The 27,831-nt window shown below is 38.3% G+C and overlaps 1 protein-coding gene and 1 long non-coding RNA gene across 3 annotated transcripts; one reads left to right on the forward strand and one right to left on the reverse strand.

The window, feature by feature from the left end:
- Positions 1-1,988: 1,988 nt before the first annotated feature.
- LOC139123688 (uncharacterized) lies at positions 1,989-27,685 on the reverse strand. 2 transcript variants are annotated; one of them, XM_070689860.1, is made up of 5 exons: positions 27,558-27,685; positions 14,206-14,280; positions 7,259-7,407; positions 6,102-6,216; positions 1,989-3,297 (listed from the first exon to the last, which is right to left on the reverse strand). In XM_070689860.1, exons 2-5 carry the CDS (start codon positions 14,234-14,236, stop codon positions 3,170-3,172), a joined length of 423 nt encoding a protein of 140 aa, XP_070545961.1. In that variant the 5' UTR covers positions 14,237-14,280; positions 27,558-27,685; the 3' UTR covers positions 1,989-3,169. The 2 variants fall into 2 exon arrangements, with proteins under 2 accessions (XP_070545961.1, XP_070545962.1); XM_070689861.1 differs by lacking the exon at positions 27,558-27,685 and adding an exon at positions 17,710-17,852.
- Positions 18,539-24,883, forward strand: LOC139123690 (uncharacterized). The gene is made up of 2 exons (XR_011549759.1): positions 18,539-18,688; positions 23,601-24,883. It is a non-coding gene; the product is annotated as an uncharacterized lncRNA (long non-coding RNA).
- Positions 27,686-27,831: the final 146 nt, after the last annotated feature.

Here is a 27,831-nt window from a genome sequence, read left to right on the forward strand (position 1 = left end):
ATGTAAGGAAGCGAATAATTTTTTGTTTCATGATTGGGAAAAGTTTACAATGATGAGTGTCGTAGAATGGTAGATTGCTGCTAGTATAAAAGCATAGTTTCTGCAAATCAGGATTTCTGCGACATACTTACGTTGACTTGGACAGCCGTGACCTGCCTACAGTGCCTAGCACTTGAAAAGAGCCTGTATATGCAATGCATTCTACCAAGTAACCGCAGCTTTATCTGTTCCATGGTTAACGCATTGAACCAGCCAACAAAGTCCTTTATTGCCCAATCGCCTGGGCACTGTTTCATTGTTAAACATGTCCCCCACCCCCTACTGAATAGTAGGAAAGCACTCTTTCAGCATAAGGGTCCAGGCCTTGTACCAAGCACCCTCTGGAGGATAAGCTTAATTTTTTCTCTGCTTATTACAAACGTGGCAGACGATTTTAGCTTAGGAGTAACTTTAAACTTATGATATCCGAAATGTGAAAGTTAATACGGGCACAAAGACTGGTTGGAGAAATAACAGAGATTACAGACAATGATACATGAAGAGCAGTTTGTCCTGAATCCAGCTGATGTACACTAGCATAACAGCATCTGCTGGTAGCCCTATAGAAACTAGATGATGAAGACTCAACCACCTGTTTGTTTTTACTTTTCTCCAGTGTGAGCAAAACTTTGCACCTTATAATTGTCCCCACAAACTACCAGACATGCTAGGTATAACATCCAATCCCTAAGATGAACGTTGAGTGGCTAATGTTAACACGAATGAAATATATTTGGGATAATTGGATCTTCATATTTTTCTAATTTCTCAAAAGTGTTAGATGCCGTATAGCTGAATGTAGCAATATTACAATTACTCTTAAAAACAAGTGTATAACTGAAAATGAAAAGCAGATGAGCCTATATTTGCAGATTAAACCGACATTACTGCACCATCCAATCATCACAAATTAGTCCCAATCGTTTTAATATGTTCAATTTGTTTTACGTGACGATGCCAATGTATCCCATACAGTGGCATCACCCTATGCATCTAAAATCACACTACTTAGGTTAGCGGTAGATAAACGCTGGCAAATGCTACTTGAGTTACAGTGTTCGTACTAACAACCCCAATCACTCATTGGCAACTGGAAAAAAAAGTGTTGGCGTCAAGGTTGATAATTAACTCAAATAACTCCTCATTTCAACATTCGACAACCTGATGAGTGTATTCCTACGGATAGTAAAACATGGCTCATTGTTTGAAATGCATTGGGATAAGAACTGAGGGTAAAAATGATCCATTAGTCGAGGGAATCAGCTTAAGCGCAGACCAGACTGTGACAGGCGCTATAATCATAAACTTTGATGAGGGGCAGAGTGATATAGACTTGGATTTCCTTGGTGAAAACAATGATGAATAATTTGCCACTAAAGCACACGTGAGACAAACTCTTAAAATACCTGTTATTATCCTCAAATGCATCATTGTTTCTTAAAGGTATACAGTCATCTGTAATCTAAATACGTCCATATTGGTCAAAGGGGCGTTCCTTGGTATTCAAAATGCCCATGTGAGGGCGCTGTTTTTAAAAAGCGGCCACCCGCCTAAAATCTGTGATTGGTTAGATGTTCTCTTTCCATGGTAACTGTGGCAATATTGGAACAGGTGACAGTATACCTTTAACACTCCACTCTCCTGAGATTATGAGTGATGATGAAAAATAACATATTATGAGTAAATAAAGGCAACTGTTGTGCAACACCTAGCACTGTGTGATTCAAAAGACCTGAAAGGTGTTGAACAAGTGAAGAGGAGGAGGAGGAATGATGGGCCATCTTACAACCTGGTGTACAGCAAAGATTCTGAGCCACTAGAACTCAAACTGTAGTAGCGTGGAAGCCAATATGGGGAGAATAACACAAAGCCATGGTCATTGTGTTGAAATTTTGACACCTTTTGATCGTCTGTCCATGGTGTACAATAACACGAATGAGACGTGAAAATTGTCATAGAAGTATATTTGAGTTTATTTTACAACAACCCTTTTACGTAACAAAGATATACATAATTTACTGATAAAGTGAGAAGTTACATTCTATGAAAACCTGACAGCTTCTATTACAATAAACAAGAGTTGTCAATCCTTTCATCGCCACGATTAACCTGACCCCATTCGGTCTACAGGGAAGATGGATCTTTGTAGAGAACAAGGGGATGTCAGGGTTCCAGCTTCACAGTATCTGACACAAACTGAAAACTGTCTTTAAAACTATGATAATGAGACAAGTAGAAAACGTAACAAAAAGGTAAAGACAAATCTCAGCTACATTGGAAGGGTTCGGTTCAAATCGGGCGATGTGGTTGTAAGCTGTTTAATAACAATGCATCTACAGTAATTCAGAGCCGACATCCATCCATGACGTGTTAAAATGTAAGCCTATGAACTTGCCCAAACATTATACTACTGCAATAAGGGTGTTTATGTGAAATGTTTGAGAAAGTGCCTATGCAAATGTGTTACCTACATCATTGTATTAATGATGAATTTATATGAAATCATATGAAATGTCTCGCTTGAGTAGAAATGTCTGTGAAGTTGTGTATTAAAAAAAATAGCTTCGCATATGTAGGCCGTCCCTTGTGTCACAGCTTAAACAAATGTACTCAGTTATAGAACAAAGCAAGGCAAAATACATCAAATTTTTCAGCACATGAACCGCAATACACCGATAGAATACATCAAATATATGCTTTACGGTATGGCATTTACAACTCTAGACACTGGCCAATGAGTGCCAGATATTTCTAGAGAGAAATGCTACGTAAGCTGCCAGATGAGAATGTATTCATATTTACAGTGAGAAAGACAAGATGCTACGTGATAAAAATTAGCATAGAAATTAAAAAAACAATAACCAAAACATTGAAACTTGATATCGATATGTTTACATTTATGATAATTTGAGGATTGTAATGTCTGAGGCATCCATGCACACACACTTTCAATGCTGATAGTGCAGCTTATATAACACTATATTGTATAAATGTGATACAATATGTGATTATTCTACTACTGTAAAAAAGTGTATATACAACTTTAATTACCATTCTTGTTAGTTGACATGTCTGAAGAGGTTGAAAAGAGCAACCTCTTCGTACAAATATTTGTGGCAGTTCAAATTTGTTAAACAAGTGTGAAGATAGCCAGGCCAGCGAAGACGAAGAGCGGCAAAATACTGGAGATTACACCAGTACTCCCGTTTCCAATATTGCAAAGGTCACTGTCACAGCATGTCACACATAGCTCAGTATCTGTAGACAGAAAGAACAAAGAAAACATCAATTCGTAACCCAAAAGAATACAGGCAAACCTTTTGAAAAAAATGTTCCCTTTAAACTGGAACATGTCGCAAAAAGATGCAAAGTCATGTATATTTAATTATATGGGGGCAAAAATGAAGGACACAATGGTTTTACCTGAATACTTGTCTTAATTTTCCTGGTTTATCTATCTCTATAGTTGATAAACATTGATATGTAAAGCCTAACTCAATAATTCTAATTGAAACACCTCCGATTTTGCCTACCTGCCTATCAGGTATTCCAGCAACTTTGTTTTGCCTAGAATTATTTATAAGTACTATTTGGAATATATGAAGCAAATGTTAACGTGATGAGAAATATTTTCTCAGTTCAGATTTTTGCAATTTTTAGCGTAAGCTTTCATCATATGCATATGATCACCTTCATTTCAAGGAAAATCTGAATTAACTTGATAATTTATTGAAAAATTTCAAAGTTCTACAGTTTCCAGGTTAACTATTCATTATCAACATCGATGTTTATTTTGCTTATTTGTGTTGATCAGTCATGTGACCAACGTTCTTTTAACAAATTCAAAACGACATGCAGAAAAGTAGGTTTTCTTTGCCAAATTTCACAAGCCTAGACTTGCTGGTTTTTGTATCTATTTGTTTATCATTGCTGTATTTAATGAGCACATTTGCATATTTTGGGAGAAATGGTGTTCAGATCTACGAAAATCCGTCCTACTGTAGCATGTCTACTTCTGCCATATTAATCACAGGGGTACACTTGTAAAACAAGCTACCATCAACGATGAGCTTTCTGAAAATGAACAGCGATGCAGTAAACTGGTTGACTTCACCAACAGATAAAAGAAAACAATGACAGTCCACATGATATTAAAGAAGAATCAGCAAATGAACATCACTCGGTAGCCTAAGCTCTTTATATACACCATAAAACTAAATTTCAAAACAAATTATGGTCTTCGGAACGAAAATACATGATCATTTGACTTGTTATCTTGATCCTCTTTCATTTTTAGCTCACGTGTGTAAACACGTGGGCTATTGTCATAGCGATGTCTGTCTGTCTGTCCGTGTGTGTGTGTGTGTGTGTGTGTTAGTGTGTGTGTTGTGTGTGTGTGTGTGTGTGTCTGTCTGTCTGTCTGTTTACACGATAACTCAAAAACGCCTGAACGGATTCAAGTCAGATTTGGTACACAGGTACCATGTGGTACTTGTAAGAACTGATTAGATTTTGGTTAGTGTGGCTTGCATATTAATGAAGTTATGCAATATCGAATTTTTCCATACAATGGTTTCCCTATGGAGACGGTAATGACAGTGTAGACATATATCAAGAAATACTGCACAAAATTTCATGAAACTTTTCACAGGTGACAATCTAAGAACATTATGATGATACTGTGAGTGTCATGTCAATTATCTTCTCATTTGCATATTTAATGAACTTTTGTTATTAGTAAGATAACTCTGAAATTCCTGCACCAAACTTGATGATACTTGCAACAAATATTGATCGGATATATATCTAATTATACTTAGAAGCATTAGGCAGTGTCAAGTTAATAAATAGCTCATTTGCATATTTTATGAAGGTTTGTAATTAGTCATATAACTCCGATATAACTTCACCAAATGTGATGAAATTTGCTGCAGATACTGATCCGACTGATATCTAACTGTAGTGTAAAGCATTTAGTAGTGTAGAATTAATTAAGGGTTGATTTGCATATTTAATGAACTTTGTAATTAGGTATATAACTCTGAAATTACGTCACCCAAGTCAGTGAAATTGGGTACAGATATTGTTTTGATAAATATCTAATTGTACTGAGAAGCATTTGGCAGTGTCAAGTTAATAAATAGGTCATTTGCATATTTTATGAAGTTTAGTAATTAGTGGTATAACTCCAAAATAACTGCACCAAATGTGCTGAAAACCTGCTGCAGATACTGATCCGACAGATGTCTAATTTTGGTGTAGAGCATTTAGTTGTGTGAAGTTAACTAAGGGTTCATTTGCATATTTAATGAGAACTTTTTAATTAGTGATTTTACTCCAAAATTAAAGCATTAAATTTGATTAAACTTGCTACAGATGTTGATCTGATAAATATCCAATTGTACTGAGAAGAATTGAGCAGTGTCAAGTTAATAATTAGCTCATTTGCATATTTCATGAAGTCTTATAATTAATCATGTAACTCCGAAATGACTGCATCAAATGTGATGAAAACTGCTGCACATACTGATACGACAGATATCTAATTGTGTTGTAAAGCATTTAGTAGTGTAAAGTTAATTAAGGGTTCATTTACATATTTAATAAACTTTATAATTAGGTATATAACTCTGAAATTTCGGCACCAAAATTTTGTGAAATGTGCTTCAGATATTGATTTGATAAATATTTAATTGTGCTATGAATCATTGAACAGTGTCAAATTATTTTTAAGGGTTTATTTGCATATTTAATGAACTTTGTTATTGGTGGCATTACTATGAAATTACAGCATTAAATTAAACGTGCTACAAATCTTGATCTGATGGATATCTAATTGTCCCATAAAGCATTGAGCAGTGTCAAGCTAATTTACAGCTCATTTGCATATTAAACAAAGTTTTGTAATTAGTGATTAAACTCTGAGAGTACTGTGCGAAGTTGAAGAAAAACCTGCTACATATAGTGATAACATATATCTCATTGCTCTATGAAGCGTACTACTATTAATGAACTTGTTATAAAACACGTGAGCATATTCAGTTCATATCTGGTATACAAACCTTTTGTATCCTCATGGCTACCTCGCTGACAACCATGGTAACAGTCATATATACTAATACAACTTCTGCTCACGTAAAATCGGTCGTCAGAGTTCAATGCTTTGACAACTGAAACCTGTAAAGAGTAAAATCCCAACATTCTTGTGATATTTGTTGGTCATGAGTGAAGAGGTGTGTGGTTCCCTGTGGTGGAGGATGAACGCCCTCTTGTGAAAATGATATGCAACTGGATGTCCTCTTGCGGAACTTTTCTGAAAAGAACTTTTGGTGTACATTTTAGAGTTCACGGAACAATATCATTTAAGGTGTTGTATTGTCTGTTTTGTTTTGTCCCAACTTTGGTATTTTAAACCATAGATCTGGTGAAATCAGATGCGTAGAAATGCATGGTATTTATACATTTGCCGCTTAATTAGCCATCAAAACAAAGCCGAGAAACGATATGTTTTCCCTCCGGCCTAAGACAATCAGGGGAATATGGAATGCTTAGACAGGCAAAAACTCAGCGTATTCGATCTAAAAACATCCTCCACTGAACTAACAAATTAAAAAGTACAAAGTACAAAGAATTTCGTTAATTTTGATCTTCCTTAAATCGCCATACTTTGCTTGAGTGCTGGAAGTTTTAATCATGGAAAAATTTTATAAAAACAAACTGTTTAAATACATTAAAAGCCTGAACAATGACAGTGATCGAGCATGCATTGTAAGTATTGAAGATTCTTGTGATAGTGGCAATATAGCTTTTCAAACCTCTATACAATGCCAAACCAATGTGTTTCCCTTATCATGTGTATGTAATAAGGTGGTTCATGCCTGAAATCGGGAGATTTCAACTTTGAACAAACCTTGACTCAAGAAAAGTGTATAATCAGCTTTAAAAACCAAGAATAAGAATTGGGGTCACAGCAAAAGCTATCGAACTGTAAAAGGAATTTTCCAATATTTACCAACACTTAAAAATTCAAAATGGCCGCGATAAATGTGTTAATTCCATAAGTAAAATTGCAATTTCACGAATGGGCTTTCATATAAACCCCTAAGTGCTATACAACAGATATTCTAGGAGATTTCAGAGTCTAAATGTTTTTTGCCCAAGGCACACTGTGCCTCAGTTAATTATCACTGTTCTCAAAATGTCCCCTAAATGATCTTACCTGACACATTTGGTCAGCACCACAGGTAGCCTCAAAAGCTGATGATTTGAAATCGTCATAGCAGCTCAGATTCCCTCCACTGACCCCTACAGTATGTTCGCACGAGTAGCATTTGTTTGCGGCCATCACACTGTCTAGGCACACCAGCACTGTCCATTAAGAAAAGTAAACGTTGTAAGCAATGTTGCTAACGACATTGTATTCTTATTTGGATCAGCTTCGTGTATTACGTTCTATCAAGTAAACTTTGCATACACCGGTATATATATATATATATATATATATATAATATATATATATATATATAATATATATAGATATTTATTACTTTGTACCTGGAGTAATTTGTGTCATTATATATATATATATAAATATACATATATATTTTGTTACGTGCAGAGAAAACGAACAAAAAGGGTGAACTCAGCAGTTTCCGTTTAAACAAAATTTATTACGAAAATAAATCTAATTGCTAAGTCAAGGATAGAGTACAAGCTTTAAAAGTGTACAGACTACTTATCTCAGCTGGGACGGCGAAGCTCCAGTCTCAGAGTTGTAACAGTCAGTCGGATGAATGAACAGTCCTTTGGCTTGCAGGCTTGAAGTTGCACAAGTCCACTGTATAAATCCAGCGTTGGCAGTGAAGGTCTTGAAAAGTCTTGAGAATGACTACTGCTGGAGTTTAGTACACACAAGAGACACGATCCCAAAAGTCTGACTGGAAGCTGAGCACGTCCCTTTTATAAGGCATATAAGAACAATCTAGAACTTTATTGACATGCTAATTACTGTTCTAAAATTATCTCTCTTACACAACTAATCAACTTTCCAGAACATTCCAAACATGACTAATTGAATTCAAGGTTGTGAGGTCATTAAGGGCAGTGACCTTGAGAATGTTCTAGACTAATTGAACTCAGGTCATGATGAGTGTGGGGGAAATGACCTACATGACACACCCCCTCTTCAAAAAAGAAAATTTTTCAAAGAAAAATCTTTCTTTTACAAATGTAATCTTGAAAAGGATTTAAGTACTCAAATTTTGTTTTACTCTAAAGTAAAATTCTTGAAAGTGAACAATAATAAACTCTAAATACGAGAGAGACAGTCTGCAATTAAATTGTCTCTGCCTTTGATATGTCTAATGTCAAGATTAAACTCCTGTAACATTAAACTCCATCTAAGCAATCTCTGATTTTTGCCTTTAATTTCTGCAGAAAAACAAAGGGTTGTGATCGATATGAACCACTATTGGCTGATTTGAAGAAGTAACATAAACTTCAAAATGCTGTAAAGCTAATATCAAAGATAAACACTCTTTTTCAATTGTAGAGTAGTTTCTCTGAGATTTGTTAAATTTGCGTGAAAAATAGCAAACAGGATGTCCCATGACTATCTTCTTGCAATTTGTTGTTGGAAAACTTGAAATGGCACTGAATTTGGCATAAAGTATGCACGGCAAAGTCCGGTTATTTTACTGAGTTCGATAAAGTCATTGTTCGGCAAATACTTGGCTTCCTCCTGGAGATATTCCGCTTTCGCAGGATTCAGTCCGTCTGGATGTTGTTCCACTGGATTACTGTCGCAGACATCTTCGTTGTGGTAGATGATGGTTGTCCTCGTGGAACATCTTGAAGCAGGTGTTTATATTCATGGAGCAGTTCTTTCACCTGTTGTTGTTGTTCTGGCTGGAGGTGTGCCAACTTTGTAGACTCCAGCTTCTCCAGGATTTCTGAGTTCTGAAGCTTGACCGAGCCCAGCTTTGAGTTTAGAGTATTTTCACTCAAGTCAGTTTCAGTATCACTATCTTCATAATGGTTTGAACTGACTGCACTGACAGGCTGAGTTATAGTAGGATTGTCCCTATCCAAATATGGCTTAAGCATATTTATGTGACATAGCTGTTTTTGTTTTCGCCTGTCAGGTGTTATTATGATGTAATTTAAATCACTCAATTTCTTATCAATTAGATATGGCCCAAAGTAACAAGCATGGAGCTGTTTGCCAGGAACTGGAAGAAGAACAAGAACCTTTTGACCAGGTTCAAACTTCCGTTTTGAGGTGTTTTTATCATATTTGACTTTCATTGACTGCTGAGATGACTCAAGATTTTCTCTGGCTAATTCACATGCTTTAGAGAGTTTTGTACGAAAATCTGACACATATTGCAAAATATTCAGACAATCATCATCGTCTGATAGGAATTTCTCTTTAACGAGCTTAAGTGGGCCACGGACTGTATGTCCAAATACAAGCTCAAATGGGCTAAAACCAAGAGACTCTTGAATTGACTCTCTAACAGCAAAGAGCAGAAAATGAATTCCTTCATCCCACTGCTTCTCTGTGTCAAAACAGTAGGTCCTAATCATGTTTTTCAAAGTTTGATGAAATCGCTCAAGAGCACCCTGACTTTCTGGATGATAGGCGGATGACCTGTACTGTTTAATGCCTAGCTGATCCATTACTTGTTGAAAAATTCCAGACATAAAGTTGGAGCCTTGATTGGACTGGACACATTTAGGGAGGCAAATAAAGTGAAAAATTTGACTAAAGCTTTCACTATAGTCTTTGTCTGTATATTTCTCAGTGGTATGGCTTCTGGGAACCGAGTTGATGTACACATAATTGTCAACATGTACTCATTTCCTGATCTTGTTTTTGGTAGGGGCCCAACACAGTCTATTAGTATCCTACTAAATGGTTCTTGAAATGCAGGAATTGGCTGTAAAGGGGCCTTTGGAATGGTCTGATTTGGCTTTCCTACCATTTGACATGTGTGACAAGTTTTACAGAAATGTGCTACATCCTGCCTGAGATTAGGCCAATAAAAGTGACTGAGAATTTTATGATAAGTTTTCCTTACTCCCAAATGACCAGCCCAGGGCGTTTCATGGGCCAGACGCAATATTTCAGCACGGTAGGGCTTTGGAACCACAATTTGATGTTTTATAGCCCAATCGTCATCAACCAAAACGTCTGGAGGTCTCCATTTACGCATGAGAATACCAGACTTTGTATAATAGGAAACAGAGCTATCTGAAGTTTTACCTTCATCATCTACCCTGTCAAACAAAGACAAAATATCTGGGTCTTTGTGTTGTTCTGCAATGAGATTTGATCTAGAAAATGTCTGACTTTGGTCAGCAGTTTTACTGGAAGTTTCAATCCACGAGGGATAACGAAATGATCCGTGTCAAACACCTGACTGAGAAAGGTGTCATTTAAGTCAACATCTGTGACATTATTTTTGAGAGTATTTTGATTCTCGGAAGTTTTCTTTGACATGGCTCGAGTAATAGCACACGAAGGAAATAAATCGGGTATCTCTTGTTCAATTGGCTCTGGATCCTGATCTAAAGTAGGATTATCAGTCACAAGTGGATTAGTAATGACCTTGTCCCCAGCAAGGTCGTTTCCAAGAAGAAGGTGAATCCCTTCAAAAGGCAAAAAAGGCCTAATACCTAAAGTCACAGGTCCGAAACAAAGTCCGAAGACAAGTAGACATTATGGAGAGGAACGGAATGTAGTCATTACAATCTACCCCCTTAATAAGAACTTTAGAACCTGAAAATGACTTTTCAGAAAACGGCAGGGTATCTGCCAACAAAAGAGACTGGGAAGCCCCGGTATCTCTTAAAATTTTGACAGGGGTAGCGGAAGAGAAATCACTAGAAAGTGATATAAAACCATCATGAATAAATGGTTCGAAAATACCCATAATGCTATCTTGAGAAGAATTGACCTTGACCTCATTAATTGGGGATAAGAGGGGTTTAACCTCAGAAAATGTGTTGCACACATTATTAGACTCTAATTGAGATGATGAAGAAATAAGGCCGGTGGGCTTAGATCCACTTTGACCACTTTGACCTTCACGTTTTCTTTTCAATTTGAAACAATCTGACATTAAATGGCCGTCTTTCTTGCAATAATTACAAGAAAGTGTACCAAACTGTTTGTCAGAAGGAGATTGAGACTTGGGATCTGATGATGTGGAAGTGTTACTTGAATTTTGTGAACTGTTGTTCATTTGATTTCCTACTCTCCTTTGAAAAATTCTTGGATGAAAAGGAGGAGTTAAATTTACCTGCATTGTTTCTGTAGAAAAGGACTGGGATGGTTTGCTGAGAAATGAAGATTTGTGGGTCAATGAATAATCATCGGCCAACGTGCAGCAACCTCCAATGTATCTGCCTTTTGTTCATTGATAAACGTCTTGATGTCACTCCGAATGCACCTCTTAAATTATCAAAACAAGTTGTCGTAATTTGTCATAATTCTGACTGACCTTTTCCGAAGAACACCAACGATCAAACAGTTGTTCTTTTGTTCGAGCAAATTCAACGTAAGTTTGATCCTTCACCTTCTCACAATCCCTAAATTTCTGACGGTAAGCTTCAGGCACCAACTCATAGCCCTTGAGAATTATTCCTTCACAGAATCATAATTTGAAGCCTGCTCTACTGACAACTGAATGTAAATTTCTCTGGCTTTACCCACCAAAGCACTCTGCAAAAGCATAGACCAGGACTCCTTAGGCCAATTCAAACTCTGAGCAATTTTCTCCAAAATGAAGAAAATATTTATCAACATTCTTTTCTTTAAAGACGGTAACTAACCTAAAGTGCTTAGTGGTATCAAAATTGCCTGAAGGGAAGGATTTTCCTGACTGTACAAGCTCTAAATGTTCCCTTTCTAACTGCAGTCGGTGTTCTGCTAATTCTCTTTCCTTTTCTTTTTCCTCTCTTTCTTTCTCCCTTTGTCTTTCTTCCATTTGCAATTCTTTTTCTTTCATTTCCAATTCCCTCTCTTTCTGTCTTTCTTCCATTTCTAATCTTTCCTGCCTATCTTTCTCTCTCTGTCTTTCTTCCATTTGTAATTCTTTCTCTCTCATTTGTAATTCTAGTTTCTTGATCTCCAAATTTGTCTGCATTTCTAACTCTAATTTTCTGAGTTCAAAGGAAGACTCAGGTTCATAATCTTTTAAGGTGGATTCCTCAAATTGGCCTAAATTAACTAAATGTTTTGCAATGTGGTACTGTATTTCCCGCTTGCGCATAGATCTTTTGACATCTACTTTAAGGAAATTGGCCAGTGCAATGAGGTCGTCTTTTCTGAGGGAATCAAATGTGTCCTGATCAAGGTCATCCATAAATTCGTCTGGTTTAAATTCCGCCATGATTAAATTTCACTGAGTTCACAGTATATAGTAGTTTTGAAAAGCTGTCAAAATGTTGTCAAACGGCTCAAAATATTCGTCTCCCGGACGAGCCCCCAATTTTGTTACGTGCAGAGAAAACGAACAAAAAGGGTGAACTCAGCAGTTAACGTTTAAACAAAATTTATTACGAAAATAAAACTAATTGCTAAGTCAGGGATAGAGTACAAGCTTTAAAAGTGTACAGACTACTTATCTCAGCTGGGACGGCAAAGCTCCAGTCTCAGAGTTGTAACAGTCAGTCGGATGAATGAACAGTCCTTTGGCTTGCAGGCTTGAAGTTGCACAAAGTCCACAGTATAAATCCAGCGTTGACAGTGAAGGTCTTGAAAAGTCTTGAGAATGACTACTGCTGGAGTTTAGTAACACACAAGAGACACGATCCCAAAAGTCTGACTGGAAGCTGAGCACGTCCCTTTTATAAAGGCATATAAGAACAATCTAGAACTTTTATTGACATGCTAATTACTGTTCTAAAATTATCTCTCTTACACAACTAATCAACTTTCCAGAACATTCCAAACATGACTAATTGAATTCAAGGTTGTGAGGTCATTAAGGGCAGTGACCTTGAGAATGTTCTAGACTAATTGAACTCAGGTCATGATGAGTGTGGGGGAAATGACCTACATAACAATATATATATATATATATATATATATATATATATATACTAAAGCTTCTATGACAAACAAAAACACTTAAATTTACATGTAAGCTTATATATATATATATATATATATATATATATATATTATATATATATATATATATATATATATATATATATATGTCATGAGTTGACAGTAATGAATAAGAACGTGTAAAAAAACGTTCTGTCAAAATGCTTTGAATTAGCTGCAGGATTTTTAAGGGTGTTTGGAATTAATTAAAATAAATACGTGCATTCAATTAGTGGGCTCTAAATGTAGCTAGAATCGAAAGACAGATATGTGTTTTGAAGTAGCTGCATTTGAAACTTGCAAACCGTTAAGTATACACTGCATAAATTACCAAAAGGGCATGCTTGCAAAAAGACATATTTTACAGTAGTTTATTACAAGGCACTTGCATGACTAATATCCGAAAAAATGTTAAACAAATATCTTCAGAAATATTGATGACTCATTGACATTAAAAAATAATTAAAAGGTTTCTGATGCAAAGTCGTTTAAACAAAAGTTGAGAATTCAATGCTTAAGCGTAAGCTTTATTCGATGCAATGGTATCGAGTTGTAAAAATATTAAAAAACGTTATTTTTCCAACTCCTAAAAATCATATCAAAATACTCTGTGATCAACTTGCAAGCAGAGTCCAAAGGGCGCATCTTATCCATGGAATGACCGCTCGATTTATTCCAGGACTAGCTGTCATTTGACAATACAAGTGACACGTACTGCACATCGAGTGTGCTGCGTTTAATAATATATGTTGGCAACACTACACATATATTTTGAGAAGACAAAGGGAGTATGTAGTTGATTTCTAAGGTAATGAAAACTAAAAAGTTTGTCCACTGGCCTTTGTAAATACCGGGAATTTTCGACCGGGTTCGAACTCACAACATACGACAGCCAGTCACTATGGTTCAATAACCGAGATAAATTGCTACAATTTTTCTGACTGTGACCCCTCCACATGCTGTAGAGTTCACGAAGCACTCGCAGTCCCATACTCGCTATCACACATCGCACACAAACTTTGTCGAAGCAATGAATAGATACTTACATGCTATTGTGGTCACGACAAAGCGAAACATACTGGAATCTTACAGGAAGCCTTTGGGAGAGCCGCGTAATATCACTGGTGAAGAATGCATAACATATTTCATCAAGTTTTAAGGTGTAGTCACGAAGAACGTTTGAATGCTTTGAGATGTAAGGCTGAAATTTGTGTGAGTGCAAGCAGTCCTGAGGATCTTCTAAAGTGTGTCTCAGAATGTTTTAAAACTTGTAAAAAATTTCTATGCCAGAAAACTTCCAGAGCGGTGAATTTATTCTCAGCTCCATAAAAAACAAAGCAAGATACAAAAAATCTGAGACTCTTTTGGAAGAGCGTTGTGACAGCTTGCATTCAAGCAAGTTTGAGTCAGATATTTTGAAGAATTGAGACAAAAAGGGAAAACCTATTTTTAAAAGGTTATGCATATTACGTGTCACGTGATAGTTGTGTAAACAATGGTGACACTGCTGTCACCAAAGTGTCATCCTGTATCTAGGCTTTCAGACTATGTATAATTTACAGGGGTTCTGAGCTTGTTAACGACCAGAGAATTGTTAGATTTGAAAAGGTCAATTTTTTGTCATGGAACTTTAAGTTAGGTGACATAATAACATTTTGTATATTCACTATATCATAATGGGATTATATTGTGTTGTCAATTCTTTACATTGTTAGGTAAATTTATTATATTATTATGTGCATTTTTTATGTGATGTGAATTCATTGTATTGTTATGTTAATCTCTTATATTGTGATGTAAATTGCTTATTGTGATGTGAAATTATTATATTGTGATGTGAATTCTTCTATTGTGATGTGCATTCAGCATATAGTGATGGCCATTGCCTATATTATGATGTGTACGTGATCCTATGTGAAAGCGCATTTGCTCTTTGAAATTATAAAGGAACTTCAATGTGACAAGATTTCGATCTCACGAGAGAGCGGCAAGTCCGGCCGGGGATTAAAGTGAATGTACACCAAGTTCCGAAGTCGTCCTCTCTGGTAAAACGATAGTAAGGGCTTAACTATGTACTTGAAAGGATGATCAATAATGGAAAATATAAAAAACGAACACGGCCACGTTTTCTTTGCATGAACATGTTCACGTGATTATTTTGAACGGAAACAAAGGATCACAGGGTGTCGGAGTGCCATTGTTGTGCCCTACAGTGGCATCATCTGGCTCCCTGATTAACCACTTGTGGGGGGGGGGGAAGGGTCATTTTAAAGCTCGTGATTTAAGAAGTACTTTACCATCTTCGTTTTAGGAATATCGAAAATTTAATTTTCTCCATAGAGTTAACACAGGGATGCCGGTCATTTTGATTAATTTTTCAAATATCGAATCGGACTTAGGTTATTTGTCTCTCTAGTACCAAATTCTGCGCGATGACCCTGATTTTTATTAGTGATTTGGTAAGAGAACGGTTAAAAGTTTCGCTGGGGAAAATTTGAGCACAATGTGTAAGTCTTTCACTTTCGAGGCACATACTATCATAATGTAGAGACTGCACACGTTGTGTGGCATACAAAAACTGCTACATGTAGGATGCGGCGCGTATTTTGAACATAATTTACAATTCGATCATATTTCTAATAGTATTTCTTACTATACAATTGTGGCTTGCTAATGTTTAACGTACAGAGGTACCTTATAGACTGAAAGATTCGTCGCTCAAGGACTCTCCCTACGCTACCCTCCATAAGAGGGGGCCGGGGAAAGTAGAGAGCGCCCTCGAGTGACTTATCTTCCAATCCAAGGTACAGTGATGATAAACCTGAAATCTTCCCAACTCTGAAATGCGTCCGAACAATTGGCTCATCACAGTGCATTGGTGATTTCCCGACATAGATGATTATGACGTGACGTCATCGCGTGAACGAAAGTGATGACGTAACGCGACCTTCGGGTAAGCCGGTGCTAGACACTGATCAAACGTCACGGCCATTCAAGTCAAGAAAAATCAATACTATTTTCGAAAGGAAGATTCACTAAGATTTTTAGACTAGCTAAGATTGAAAACGAAAATTGGAGTGACCGTATTTTGGTATTGGTATTCCAAATTTGTATTTTGTCCATATTTTACGTGGACCAATCAACCAAAATGCCGGCCGTTTAATTTCATGATTGGATTCGCTGGTAGGTCGCTCCATAAATAATATAATAGGTCGTTTATAAAAATATACGACAAGCACTTAAAACGTTTAATTTCTTCGTATGTGCCCTGTAATTCTGCTTTCAGTAAGTAAAGCTGATACTAAGTTGTTGGTTATGCACCACTTTAAATCTGTATCGCTAAACTGAATGGAGACGACTCGGACTCCAATGTGAACTCTACAACGACCGTCTCCAGTCTCAGCTCTGTGCTTCTCTTTGTGATAAAAGTACTATACAACTATAGTATGTGTTTTTTTTTTAAATCTACACATTGTTATTCCTACTTTAATAACATAATGTACCAGGAGAATGTAAAAGGTGTCCAAAACTAATCTACAGCTTGTCAAAACGTGTCGTTGTTCTAAAATTCAGAGCTTTTTTACACGTTTTTGACTAATTGATAATTGAAACAATACATCACTATAAGTTCTTACGGTTGGCTAATGGAATGTAGAGTCTTTAAACATCCAGGGTTACATTGAATTCAATAGCGTACAATACATAGCAATCGCAAGTTTATATGAGGGATTTCTTAGCCTTGACCTTTCGAGAGACGCTAGATATCAAATGGATATCACACGGCACATCAAACGCAGGAAGGGCGTGGCACTGTTTACAATATCACGCTAAATGTCATTGAAGTTAAAAACACTCTTTCACGTTTTACTGTTTCTTGGCTTTGAAATGAATAAAATTATTGACTATAACTTGAGACGAGAATATTCAAGTCCGATTTAAACCGGTTTTTCTACACAACCTAAAACATCACTTGCACCATTAACTAATGCGTTGACCTTTTATGCTCTTGATAAGGCCAAAGTAATTAAATTCTTTGTTTTGCGTTCACTCTAAATGGGAAAAGGTGCGCGTCTAAGCGGCTGAAAAACACACACAAGAAAATTAAACAGATCTCTGACTGGGAAGGCGAGCCAGAATCGACGACAGCTGCGCATACAGTCTTAGTAGTGTGGAAAAGGGCGTGACGATATCGATCTTTGAGCTGATACTACGGTACTACCTTGTTTTGTGTGGTCTCTAATTAAGGAGCATCATCCCGTCTTGACTAGGTCGCGGCATGGTTTAAATTTGTTTCGAGGTCCCTGGCCTGAAACACAGTCCCTGAAATAACACAGTGGCTGGCTAGCGAAGGTTGTTTGAGGAGATGGCCGGAGTGTCATCGGAAGTTATGGTCCCATGCAGCTACAGGATTTGGCGCGTAGCACAGTCACCGTAGCCACGGTTACTCTACGTAGCTATGGCATTCTCTGTAACCCGGTATCCGCAAACCAAAACATCCAACCCAAGATATGGCTAGGACACTGAAACGTGCCTTCAAAAGTTGAACTTACCCAATCAGGTATCGTAAAAGGCGACTGTATCAAAGGTTCGTCGATATGGCCTGCGCTAAGCCTTCCTAATCGGCAGAATCTCCGTTATGTGTGGGCTATTGTCAAGTTAATATGCGTTTTTAAATTACAGTCTATTACGTAACTCATTGCATTTAAAGCAGCCCTGTTCATTGTCTTGTCTATTGAGCATCCATATATATATATATCAACTCCTAATCCGCCAATCATATGCCGTTGTCACGAAGATGCCCTACGGCAACAATACACTGCTTCGAAAACATGTCTCAAAAGGACACTCAATAATTTGGAATTTTTGCATTGTAATTTCAATTTATTTGCATACATGTTTTACTTTGTTCTGCATTATTTACATGTATTTTGTCAGTATGTTTTAATTTATTTATGCTAATTTATTCATGATGATATTATTTTTATATCTTGTCCTTCCATTTTATCATATCATGCAGTCTCATTAGATTTTTTTGAGTATAAGATTTAATTCAAGCGAGTTTAAATATAGAATAAAGACATTTGGGTACACAGAATAGGGAATTCCGGGCAAAGGCGGCTAATCTTTTAGCTTCGAGGCTCATAACGTCTAAACTATGCATACTTACCGTACTGTACGTTAGCTGTACCGCTTTCAAGGCTGAGGAAATTATAGGTATCGATTTTATCGATTCTGTAGCTGTGGGTCAATAGCTGTGGTGTTTTCAGACGGGATTCCTGCCTTTTACGGGCTGGTTTTGACTTTTACGATTTTAACCCCGCCACCACAAAGTCAAAACAAGCCCGTAAATGCCGTCTGAAAACACTCATTAGAGGACGACTGCATTAACTTGCATGGTACCTGAAACCCGAGTCCTTGCCTGAGCAACTCGGGTGACAAACAGAAGACTTTTAATCCCCAGGGTGTGAATGTTCCATTGTTATGTTTATCTAATCCAGCGGGTGCTATTGTAGTGCCATTGTAGGAAAGGTAGGTCTGTGAAATTGATCCTCTAGGGAAGTAGGTATTCCTAAGTTAATGGAGCCTTCCGTAATGTACAGCTATGGGCCCACAGCTATAGATTCTGTAGTGTACTCTTTGGAATATTCACAACAGAAATTAAATATATCGGTCCTACATCATCTGACTTTGATCATTAAGACCACGGGGGCCTATTTTCTAAAATTCTGCTCTGTCACACGGTGCCGACATACATGTATACGCCTGGGTTATACGTCTATGAGGCGCGTTAGCGCAGCAGAGCGGATTTTAGAAAACGGGCGACTGTGGCTAAAACAATTATCTAGTGTTTCGATCGCGCATGGCCCCCGCAATACACAGTTATTTCATCGTCGTAAAACACGCGCCTCTTTACGGCAACAGCTCAGCGCTACCCGTCAGCGGAGCGGAAATTACTGCTCTGGCTTGCGAGAATGAGTTATTTTCATGGTAAGTTTTTTTGAAGTCGTGAAAAACTTAGATAAAATTTAAAAGCTGTGAAAAATTAGATAAACCTTCGCCTGAACTTTTGAAAGGCGTAAAAAGTCGGCTGACCCATTGGGGAAACACGCCGCCACCCGGCAACTTTTACTCGGTGGTTACTATCTACAGCGCACAACTCTTTGTGTGAGACAAGGGTAGAACCAATCTGATTAAAATTAGATGTAGAATACGGCGACGTCTGTACTTTCGCGGTATTCTCTTGCTGTCGCCTCTCACCGCGAAAGTATACAGACGTCGCCGTAAGCTTACTCTAGGCCTACACCTGGCAGATTGGGGTAGAAGTAGCCCTGCGTACGATGCTGTGTGTTCCGCTACAGCTATAGCCCCGCTCACCACAGTGAGCGGGGCTATTAGCTGTAGCGGAACACACAGCATCGTACGCAGGGCTACACACGCGATTGTGCAGAACCTTAGTCCAAGCTTGACGGTACTCTAAGCTTGGGTGAAGGTTGCCAGTGCTCTTCGGCCAAGCTTGTCGTCGATAAAGATTAATCCAATCTTGTTTGCAAATCTTGAAATAAGATTGTGTCCAAAGCTTGGAACAGGGTTATTACCAAATCTTAAATCAAGCCTAGCTGGGATTAAGCTTCAGTGAAGCTTGGCATTTAACCTTCACCTAAGGACAAACAACGGAGCTGTTACGTACGCCGGAAAACGCAGATACGCAGTTTGGTCGATATCGTATTGTGTCCAAAATGCAAACGCATTATGTATAATAACCCCTTTATCATACATGCATACTTGGTTTTGATAATTTCCCTGGCGGCATTTCGATACTCGATACGAAATCGACAGAAATAGGCCCTTCTTTATTCATTATTCGCGCCGTACTCATATAGAAAGTTGGTTGCGAAGGAGTGATGGCAACCGTTTCACTTGTTGATATTATTCCGCTTTTGGGCCATTCCACTTCACTGGGTGGTTGTAGTAAAATTTCAAATTAAACGATTTAATTATTAAGATGTCAATCCGGGTTTCCATAATTTGAAGGATGTTAATATTTATATGAAATACCGAATTAAATGTGAAACATAGGCTGGAGTGTGTAAAGTGAGTAATTTTTCAGCTCTGAAAAATACTCAAAGCCCTTCATGAAAGTTACGAGGCCCACCAAAATCCGGTCAAAATCGACCTCGCGCAGCTCCCGGAGGAAAACCTACAGATATCTGTACGGCCTCGCCTGAAGTTGTACGAATGCAACGTGGATGTACATTTAATAGTATAGTTGTGCCAGTCAGTTCATCTTCAAGAATTATCAATGTCCTTCCTATAACGTCCAATATGCCGAATTTATCATCTTAGAAAGGAATTTGTGAGCGGATTAGGGAATACTTGAAGTGAGTACAGCTTCGTAACTTGTAACTGATTACTGTGTACATTTTGTTGCAATATACGAATAAACCATTTCAAAGGTATTTACATCGTCTGATCGTATATTTTTGTCACTGGCTTGCCTAAATATGACTAAACTTGTTTAAACGACCTGCATTAAAATTCGTTTTTCGTGGGAGTATCTTTACTACGTAATATGATTTGTGTCAAAAACTTACAAGGAACAGGATCACGAACTTTCTGAGTCACTACAAATCGTAAAGTGTGGTGTGTGCATCTCTTCGCTGTCGTGTATTTTCAGAAGTGTAGTCGGATTTTTGTGGCTCATTTTGGCTATACTCGATATAATTCAGTACATCAGTATTAAACCTTGTCAACAAGAAACTTGCCATATAGCGGTTAATTCATAAAAGTCGTGATGCAGTCGATCAAGCCGCACTCTTCAGCTGTGCAGACGACATGAGTACCGGGCGTACTGGACAGTGATGACAAGAGGTGTTCCTGTCGCGATGTCAGTCTCAACGCAAACATATTTCAACGCGTTCGTGGTTATTTTATCCAAAGCCCGCCTACTGGTCTATATTTTTACTTAAATGTGGATCATAACTTTCAAACCAATAATTTGGCAAGACTTTGCAGCAAAATCGGCTCCCTAAACTGAGCAAAAAATAACCCTTAGGTCAAATGCTGGGTCAAGGGACCCAAAAGCTACAGTAGAAACGAGGATGATAAAAAGCTATCCGTAAAGTTCGGCCCAAGCTTTACTGCCAAGCTTGGAACAAGATTTGGAAGTTTAAGCTTTTATAAAGGTTAGTTTGCCCTAAGCTTCAACAAAGGTGTGCAAGGATAAGCTTCAGCTAATCTTGGGCGTCCCAGTCTTAATTTAAGGTTGGCACGCAAAACATTGTTCTAAGCTTCGGCGCCAAGCTTCATATAAGCTTTGACTAAGCTTGGACTAAGGTATTGCACAATCGCGTTTGTAGGGTAGAAGTGACTCCAAGGCATATACATAGTGATTTAAAAGTTACTGTTCTTGGTGTGACATAGACACTCTCTCTATTTTGTCTGTAGGCCCATTTCTGTTGCGAAGAGAAAAGTGCATTCGTTTTCCGAAAATTCTCATCAAATTTTAGAGATATGATACGCCTAATGATAAATCTTCAAGTTTGTTTTCATAATCGAACATTGAGTCATGTAACGATTACTTTTCATATATTCATCTTCATTTTTGTCCTAGGAAACAAGCTTATGGCAAGATAAAATTATAATGCTAGAATCGAACACGGTCCGTCTACTTGTGGAGGGACCGTGAATCGAATGACCGGCCAGCTGGGTATTGGATTCCAAAGCCCTGGATTGAAGGTCACAACAACGATGACGTCAAAGGTCATAATTTGAGCCTGCGCTGTTTGAACGTTATTTGTGTTTACACGGAAGCGTTCACACAGCTGATACAAGGTCATTTTGTGGGTCGTGTGCTAAGAAATTGTATTGCTTTTGGAGAAGTGTGCGTTGACAGGTAGCCCCAGTTTACTGAGGTTGCTGGTATGTACATCATTTGAACCTTTCCTAGCATTACAACGGCGGCGTTGGATGCGGCCTCGTCGCCCCGTCCGCGTCCCGTGAGCTTTCTCGATTGCCGAGTGATTGCATCACGAACGCTTTGCTCACCCAGTGCTTCCTAGTGCTGCCATGCTGTATAAGAAGGTCCCAGGTGCATGGAATTGCTAGTGTAGTATACGCAGAGAGAAGGGCCTCTTCTCTCTATATATACTATACTGGCAATTCCATGCATCTGTGGGGAAGCACATATGCTTGCTAGTATAATAAGGCTAGCCCTGCGTACAGGTCTGTGTGTTCCCGGATTGAGAAGCCGTATCACGCCGGGAACACACAGACCTGTACGCAGAGCTAGTATAAGGCTTACAATGAGCTTAGCGCCTGTAGATTAAATAATCGTATACCGTTATGCGGTAGTCAAGGTAAACGGTACCCCCCACCCCAGGGCGAAGTGGGGGGATTTGGAAATTAGTCATGAATTTTGCCAAATGCCCCACTCCCCAGGGAAAGACAATCTGAAAAATTCCCCCCTAAGACAAATAAATCCCCCACCCCAATGAGTTGGGCATTCATAAATTCTCCACTTGTCCATGAAAGTGACTAGGGGGATCAATATGAGGCAATGTGCCCCACCCCCTCAGGCGTAGTTTTATGACAAACACGGCCTAATCCCCGATATTTGCCCCCTATCGATATCAACCACAGGAATTACATTGACTGCTGTATTACCATGCATATAGGTGATTGAGTCTCTGTGTGTGTGTGTGTGTGTGAAATGGTTCTGTAAATTCATGAAAAGCTACCGGCTGGTTAGCCCTGTGTGCTGTGTGCTACCAACGAGGCGTTGTGGTGGAACGCTGTACAACGCCTGTATATATATATGCAGGGCTACCAACAGGTAGCCTGGGACCTCTCCTGCAGTCCAGGGTACCCTGTACTGCCCCTGGTACTAGATTTATTCTTCGGAACAGCGTAACAACACCATGACATCACAATTTCAAGACTCTCGCTTACCATATTTCACTTTCAACATTACACATTTAATAATCTTTATCGTAAATAATTTTTTCAATGAGACTGACAATTTAAGATACCAATTCTGTACATTAACAGGTAAATATGCAGGTGAAGACATAGACAACAATGTTTTATGCAATGTTTTGTTTTGTTCTTGCTATACCGCACTTTCCGAAGTATGTTGTTATGCAATAAAGTATTATTATTATTAACAATGGTCAAAGTGTCTTGATACTGATAGCTACGTCAAGCAGGTAAATTTTTTTGTGAAATTTACCTCATTGAATAAGCAACTACTTCACGTAAAAAAAGCATGCAGCTAAATCAAAATGTTTTAAACCCTTTCACCCCCAGTTCCCTGTATACAGGTCCAACTTTACCATAGAAAACAATGGATTTGGGACAAACCATGGTGGTGAAAGGGTTAAAGCATATCATAAGGGCCAAAAACTTATTGAAAATATCATTTGTTTTATCTGCTTTATTTCAGGAAAGAGCCGCAATACAACAGTGCTTGGGGTGTTTAATATTCAGGAAGACTGATGATGTGTACTCAGAATGAATATGACCTTTGACCTCTTCCTGTGCGGTTGATCTCATTGGTGCGTCGCAATTGTGAAATGGTTGCTAATTGGTTCATTGCCTTGCTGTCATGGGAACGATTCCTGGGGTTTGCCTTGCTAGGGTGTTTCTGCTGCGCGGGTGACACTGCCATGCAGTTGCCATGGATATCAAGGAATATGGCGCTGAGTGCGATCGCGGACAATGGCATACATGCCGTGATTGGACTGTGGTGTTGGTCATTGGTGAGTGGACTGCAGAGAATTGATGACGTACTTCAAGCCATATTGTGTGGTGTCCTGTCAAGTGCTGTGGACTTGGATCACTTCATTGCTGCAAAGTCATTCAATTTGAAAGTATTCCATTTCCATGCAAGAAAAACTTCCAGAGCCGCGATGAATTTATTCTCAGCTCCATAAAAAACAAAGCAAGATACAAAAAAATCTGAGACTCTTTTTGGAAGAGCTTCGTGACAGCTTGCATTCCAGCAAGTTTGAGTCAGATATTTTGAAGAATTGAGACAAAAAAGGGAAAACCGATTTTTAAAAGGTTATGCATATTACGTGTCACGTGATAGTTGTGTAAAGAATGGTGACACTGCTGTCACCAAAGTGTCATCCTGTATCTAGGCTTTCAGACGATGTATAATTTACAGGGGTTCCGAGCTTGTTAACGACTAGAGAATTGTTAGATTTGAAAAGGTCAATTTTTTGTCATGGAACTTTAAGTTAGGTGACATAATAACATTTTGTATATTCACTATATCATAATGGGCATTATATTGTGATGTCAATTCTTTACATTGTTAGGTAAATTTATTATATTACTATGTGCATTTTTTATGTGATGTGAATTCATTATATTGTTATGTTAATCTCTTATATTGTGATGTAAATTGCTTATTTGATGTGAAATTATTATATTGTGATGTGAATTCTTCTATTGTCACGTGCATTCCATATATAGTGATGGCCATTGCTTATATTATGATGGACGTGATCCTATGTGAAAGCGCATTTGCTCTTTGAAATTATAAAGGAACTTCAATGTGACATGATTTCGATCTCACGAGAGAGCGGCAAGTCCCGACCCGGGATTAAAGTGAATGTAAGCCAAGTTCCGAAGTCGTGCACTCTGGTAAAACGATAGTATAGTGACGGTTTAACCGTGTACTTGAAAGGATGGTCAATAATGGAAAATTTCAAAAACGAATACGCCCACGTTTTCTTTGCATAAACATGTTTACGTGATTATTTTGAGCTGGAAACAAAGGATCACAGGTTGTCGGAGTGTCGTTGGAGTGCCCTACAGTAGCATCATCTGGCTCCCTGATTAACCACTTATGGGGGGGGGGGGTCATTTTAAAGCTTGTGATTTAAGAAGTACTTTAACATCATAGTTTTAGGAATATCGAATATTTCATTTCCCCCAAAGAGTTAACACTGGGATGCCGCTCATTTTGATTAATTTTTCAAATATCGAATCGGACTTAGGTAATTTGTCTCTCTAGTACCAGATTCTGCGCGATGACCCTGATTTTTATTAGTGATTTGGTAAGAGAACGGTTAAAAGTTTCGCTGGGGAAATTTGAGCAAACTGTGTAAGTCTTTCACTTTTCGGGGCACATACTACCATATATAATGTAGAGAGTGCACACGTTGTGTGGCATACAAAAACTGCTACATGTAGGACGCGACGCGTATATTGAACATAATTTAAAATTCGATTGCCGTTCTGATAGTATTTATTACTATACAATTGCGGCTTGCTAATGTTTAACGTACAGAGGTACCTTTAATATAGACTGAAAGATTCGTCGCTCAAGGACTCTCCCTACGCTACCCTCCATAAGAGGGGGCCGGGGAAAGTAGAGAGCGCCCTCGAGTGACTTATCTTCCAATCCAAGGTACAGTGATGATAAACCTGAAATCTTCCCAACTCTGAAATACGTCCGAGCAATGGGCTCATAACAGTGCGTTAACGATTTCCCGACATAGATGATTATGACGTGACGTCATCGCCTGAACGACAGTGATGACGTCACGGGACCTTCGAGTAAGCCGGTGCTAGACAGTGATCAAACGTCACGGCCATTCAAGTCAAGAAAAATCAATACTATTTTCGAAAGGAAGATTCACTAAGATTTTTAGACTAGCTAAGGTTGGAAACGAAAATTGGAGTGACCGTATTTTATATAGAGGGACTGTGGTATTCCACAATTTGTATTTTTGTCCATATTTTCCGCTGGGCCAATCAACCCAAATGCCGGCCGTGTAATTTCATGATTGGATGCGCTGGTAGGTCGCTCCATAAATAATATAATAGGTCGTTATCATAAAAAATATACGACAAGCACTTATAATGTTTAATTTCTTCGTATGTGCCCTGTAATTCTGCTTTCAGTAAGTAAAGCTGACACTAAGTTGTTGGTTATGCACCACTTTAAATCTGTATCGCCAAACAGCCATGGAGACAACTCGGACTCCAATGTGAACTCTACTTAACGATCGTCTCAGCTCTGTGCTACTCTTTGTGATAAAAGTACTACACAACAATAGTATCGTGTTTTTTTTAATCTATACATTGTTATTCCTACTTTAATAACATAAAGTACCGGGAGAATGTAAAAGGTGTCCAAAACTAATCTAAAGCTTGTCAAAACGTGTCGTTGTTCTTAAATTCAGAGCTTTTTTATACACGTTTTTGACTAATTGATAATTAAAAAAATACATCACTATACATTCTTACGGTTGGCTTATGGAATGTAGCGTCTTTAAACATCCAGGGTTAAATTGAATTCAATAGCGTACAATACATAGCAATCGCAAGTAAATATAAGGGATTTCTTAGCCTTGACCATTCGAGAGACGCTAGATATCAAATGGATATCACACGGCACATCAAACGCAGGAAGGGCGTGGCACTGTTTACAATATCACGCTAAATGTCATTGAAGTTAAAAACACTCATTCACGTTTTACTGTGTTTCTTGGCTTTGAAATGAATAAAATTATTGACTATAACTTGAGACGAGAATATTCAAGTCCGATTTACACCGGTTTTTGTTTCTCTACACAACCTAAAACATCACTTGCACCATTAACTAATGCGTTGACCTTTTCGCTCTTGATAAGGCCAAAGTAAATAAATTCTTTGTTTTGCGTTCACTCTAAATGGGAAAAGGTACTCGTCTAAGCGGCTGAAAAACACACACAAGAAAATTAACACAGTGTAATTTGATTGCAGCAAATAATAAATTGTAACAAAATTTTCGTTCTGACAAGCTAAGCGGTCAGGTCCTAAAATTTCCTATTCAAATACACTGTGTGTGTTTTTCATGAAAACCTTAAAAACCTAGGCGGGTGGGGACGCAAAACAAAGAATTTAATTACTTTGGCCTAAGTTCAACTCTTTAAGTGGACATCTGCACCTCGCATGTCGAGAGCCTGAACTCCAGCGTATTAAACAGATCTCTGACTGGGAAGGCGAGCCAGAGTCGACGACAGCTGCGCATACAGTCTCAGAAGTGTGGAAAAGGGCGTGACGATATCGATCTTTGACCTGATACTACTACCTTGTTTTGTGTGGTCCCTAATTAAGGAGCATCATCCCGTCTTGGCTAGGTCGCGGCATGGTTTAAAGTTGTTTCGAGGTCCCTGGCCTGAAATAACACAGTGGTTGGCTAGCGAAAGTGGTTTGAGGAGATGGCCGGAGTGTCATCGGACTTATGGTCGCAGCTACAGGATTTGGCGCGTAGCACAGTCACCGTAGCCACGGTTACTCTACGTAGCTATGGCATTCTCTGTAACCCGGTATCCGCAAACCAAAACATCCAACCCCAGATATGGCTAGGACACTGAAACGTGCCTTCAAAAGTTGAACTTACCCAATCAGGTGTCGTAAAAGGCGACTGTATCAAATGTTCGTCGATATGGCCTGCGCTAAGCCTTCCTAATCGGCTGAATCTCCGCTATGTGTGGGCTATTGACAAGTTAATATGCGTTTTTAAATTACAGTCTATTACGTAACTCATTGCATTTAAAGCAGCCCTGTTTATTGTCTTGTCTATTGAGCGTCCATAAATAGATATCAACTCCTAATCCGCCAATCATATGCCGTTGTCACGAAGATGCCCTACGGCAACAATACATTGCTTCGAA

The sequence above is a fragment of the Ptychodera flava genome (genome assembly GCF_041260155.1).
Source record: "Ptychodera flava strain L36383 chromosome 23 unlocalized genomic scaffold, AS_Pfla_20210202 Scaffold_23__1_contigs__length_28996876_pilon, whole genome shotgun sequence".
NCBI classification, from domain to species: Eukaryota; Metazoa; Hemichordata; class Enteropneusta; family Ptychoderidae; genus Ptychodera; species Ptychodera flava.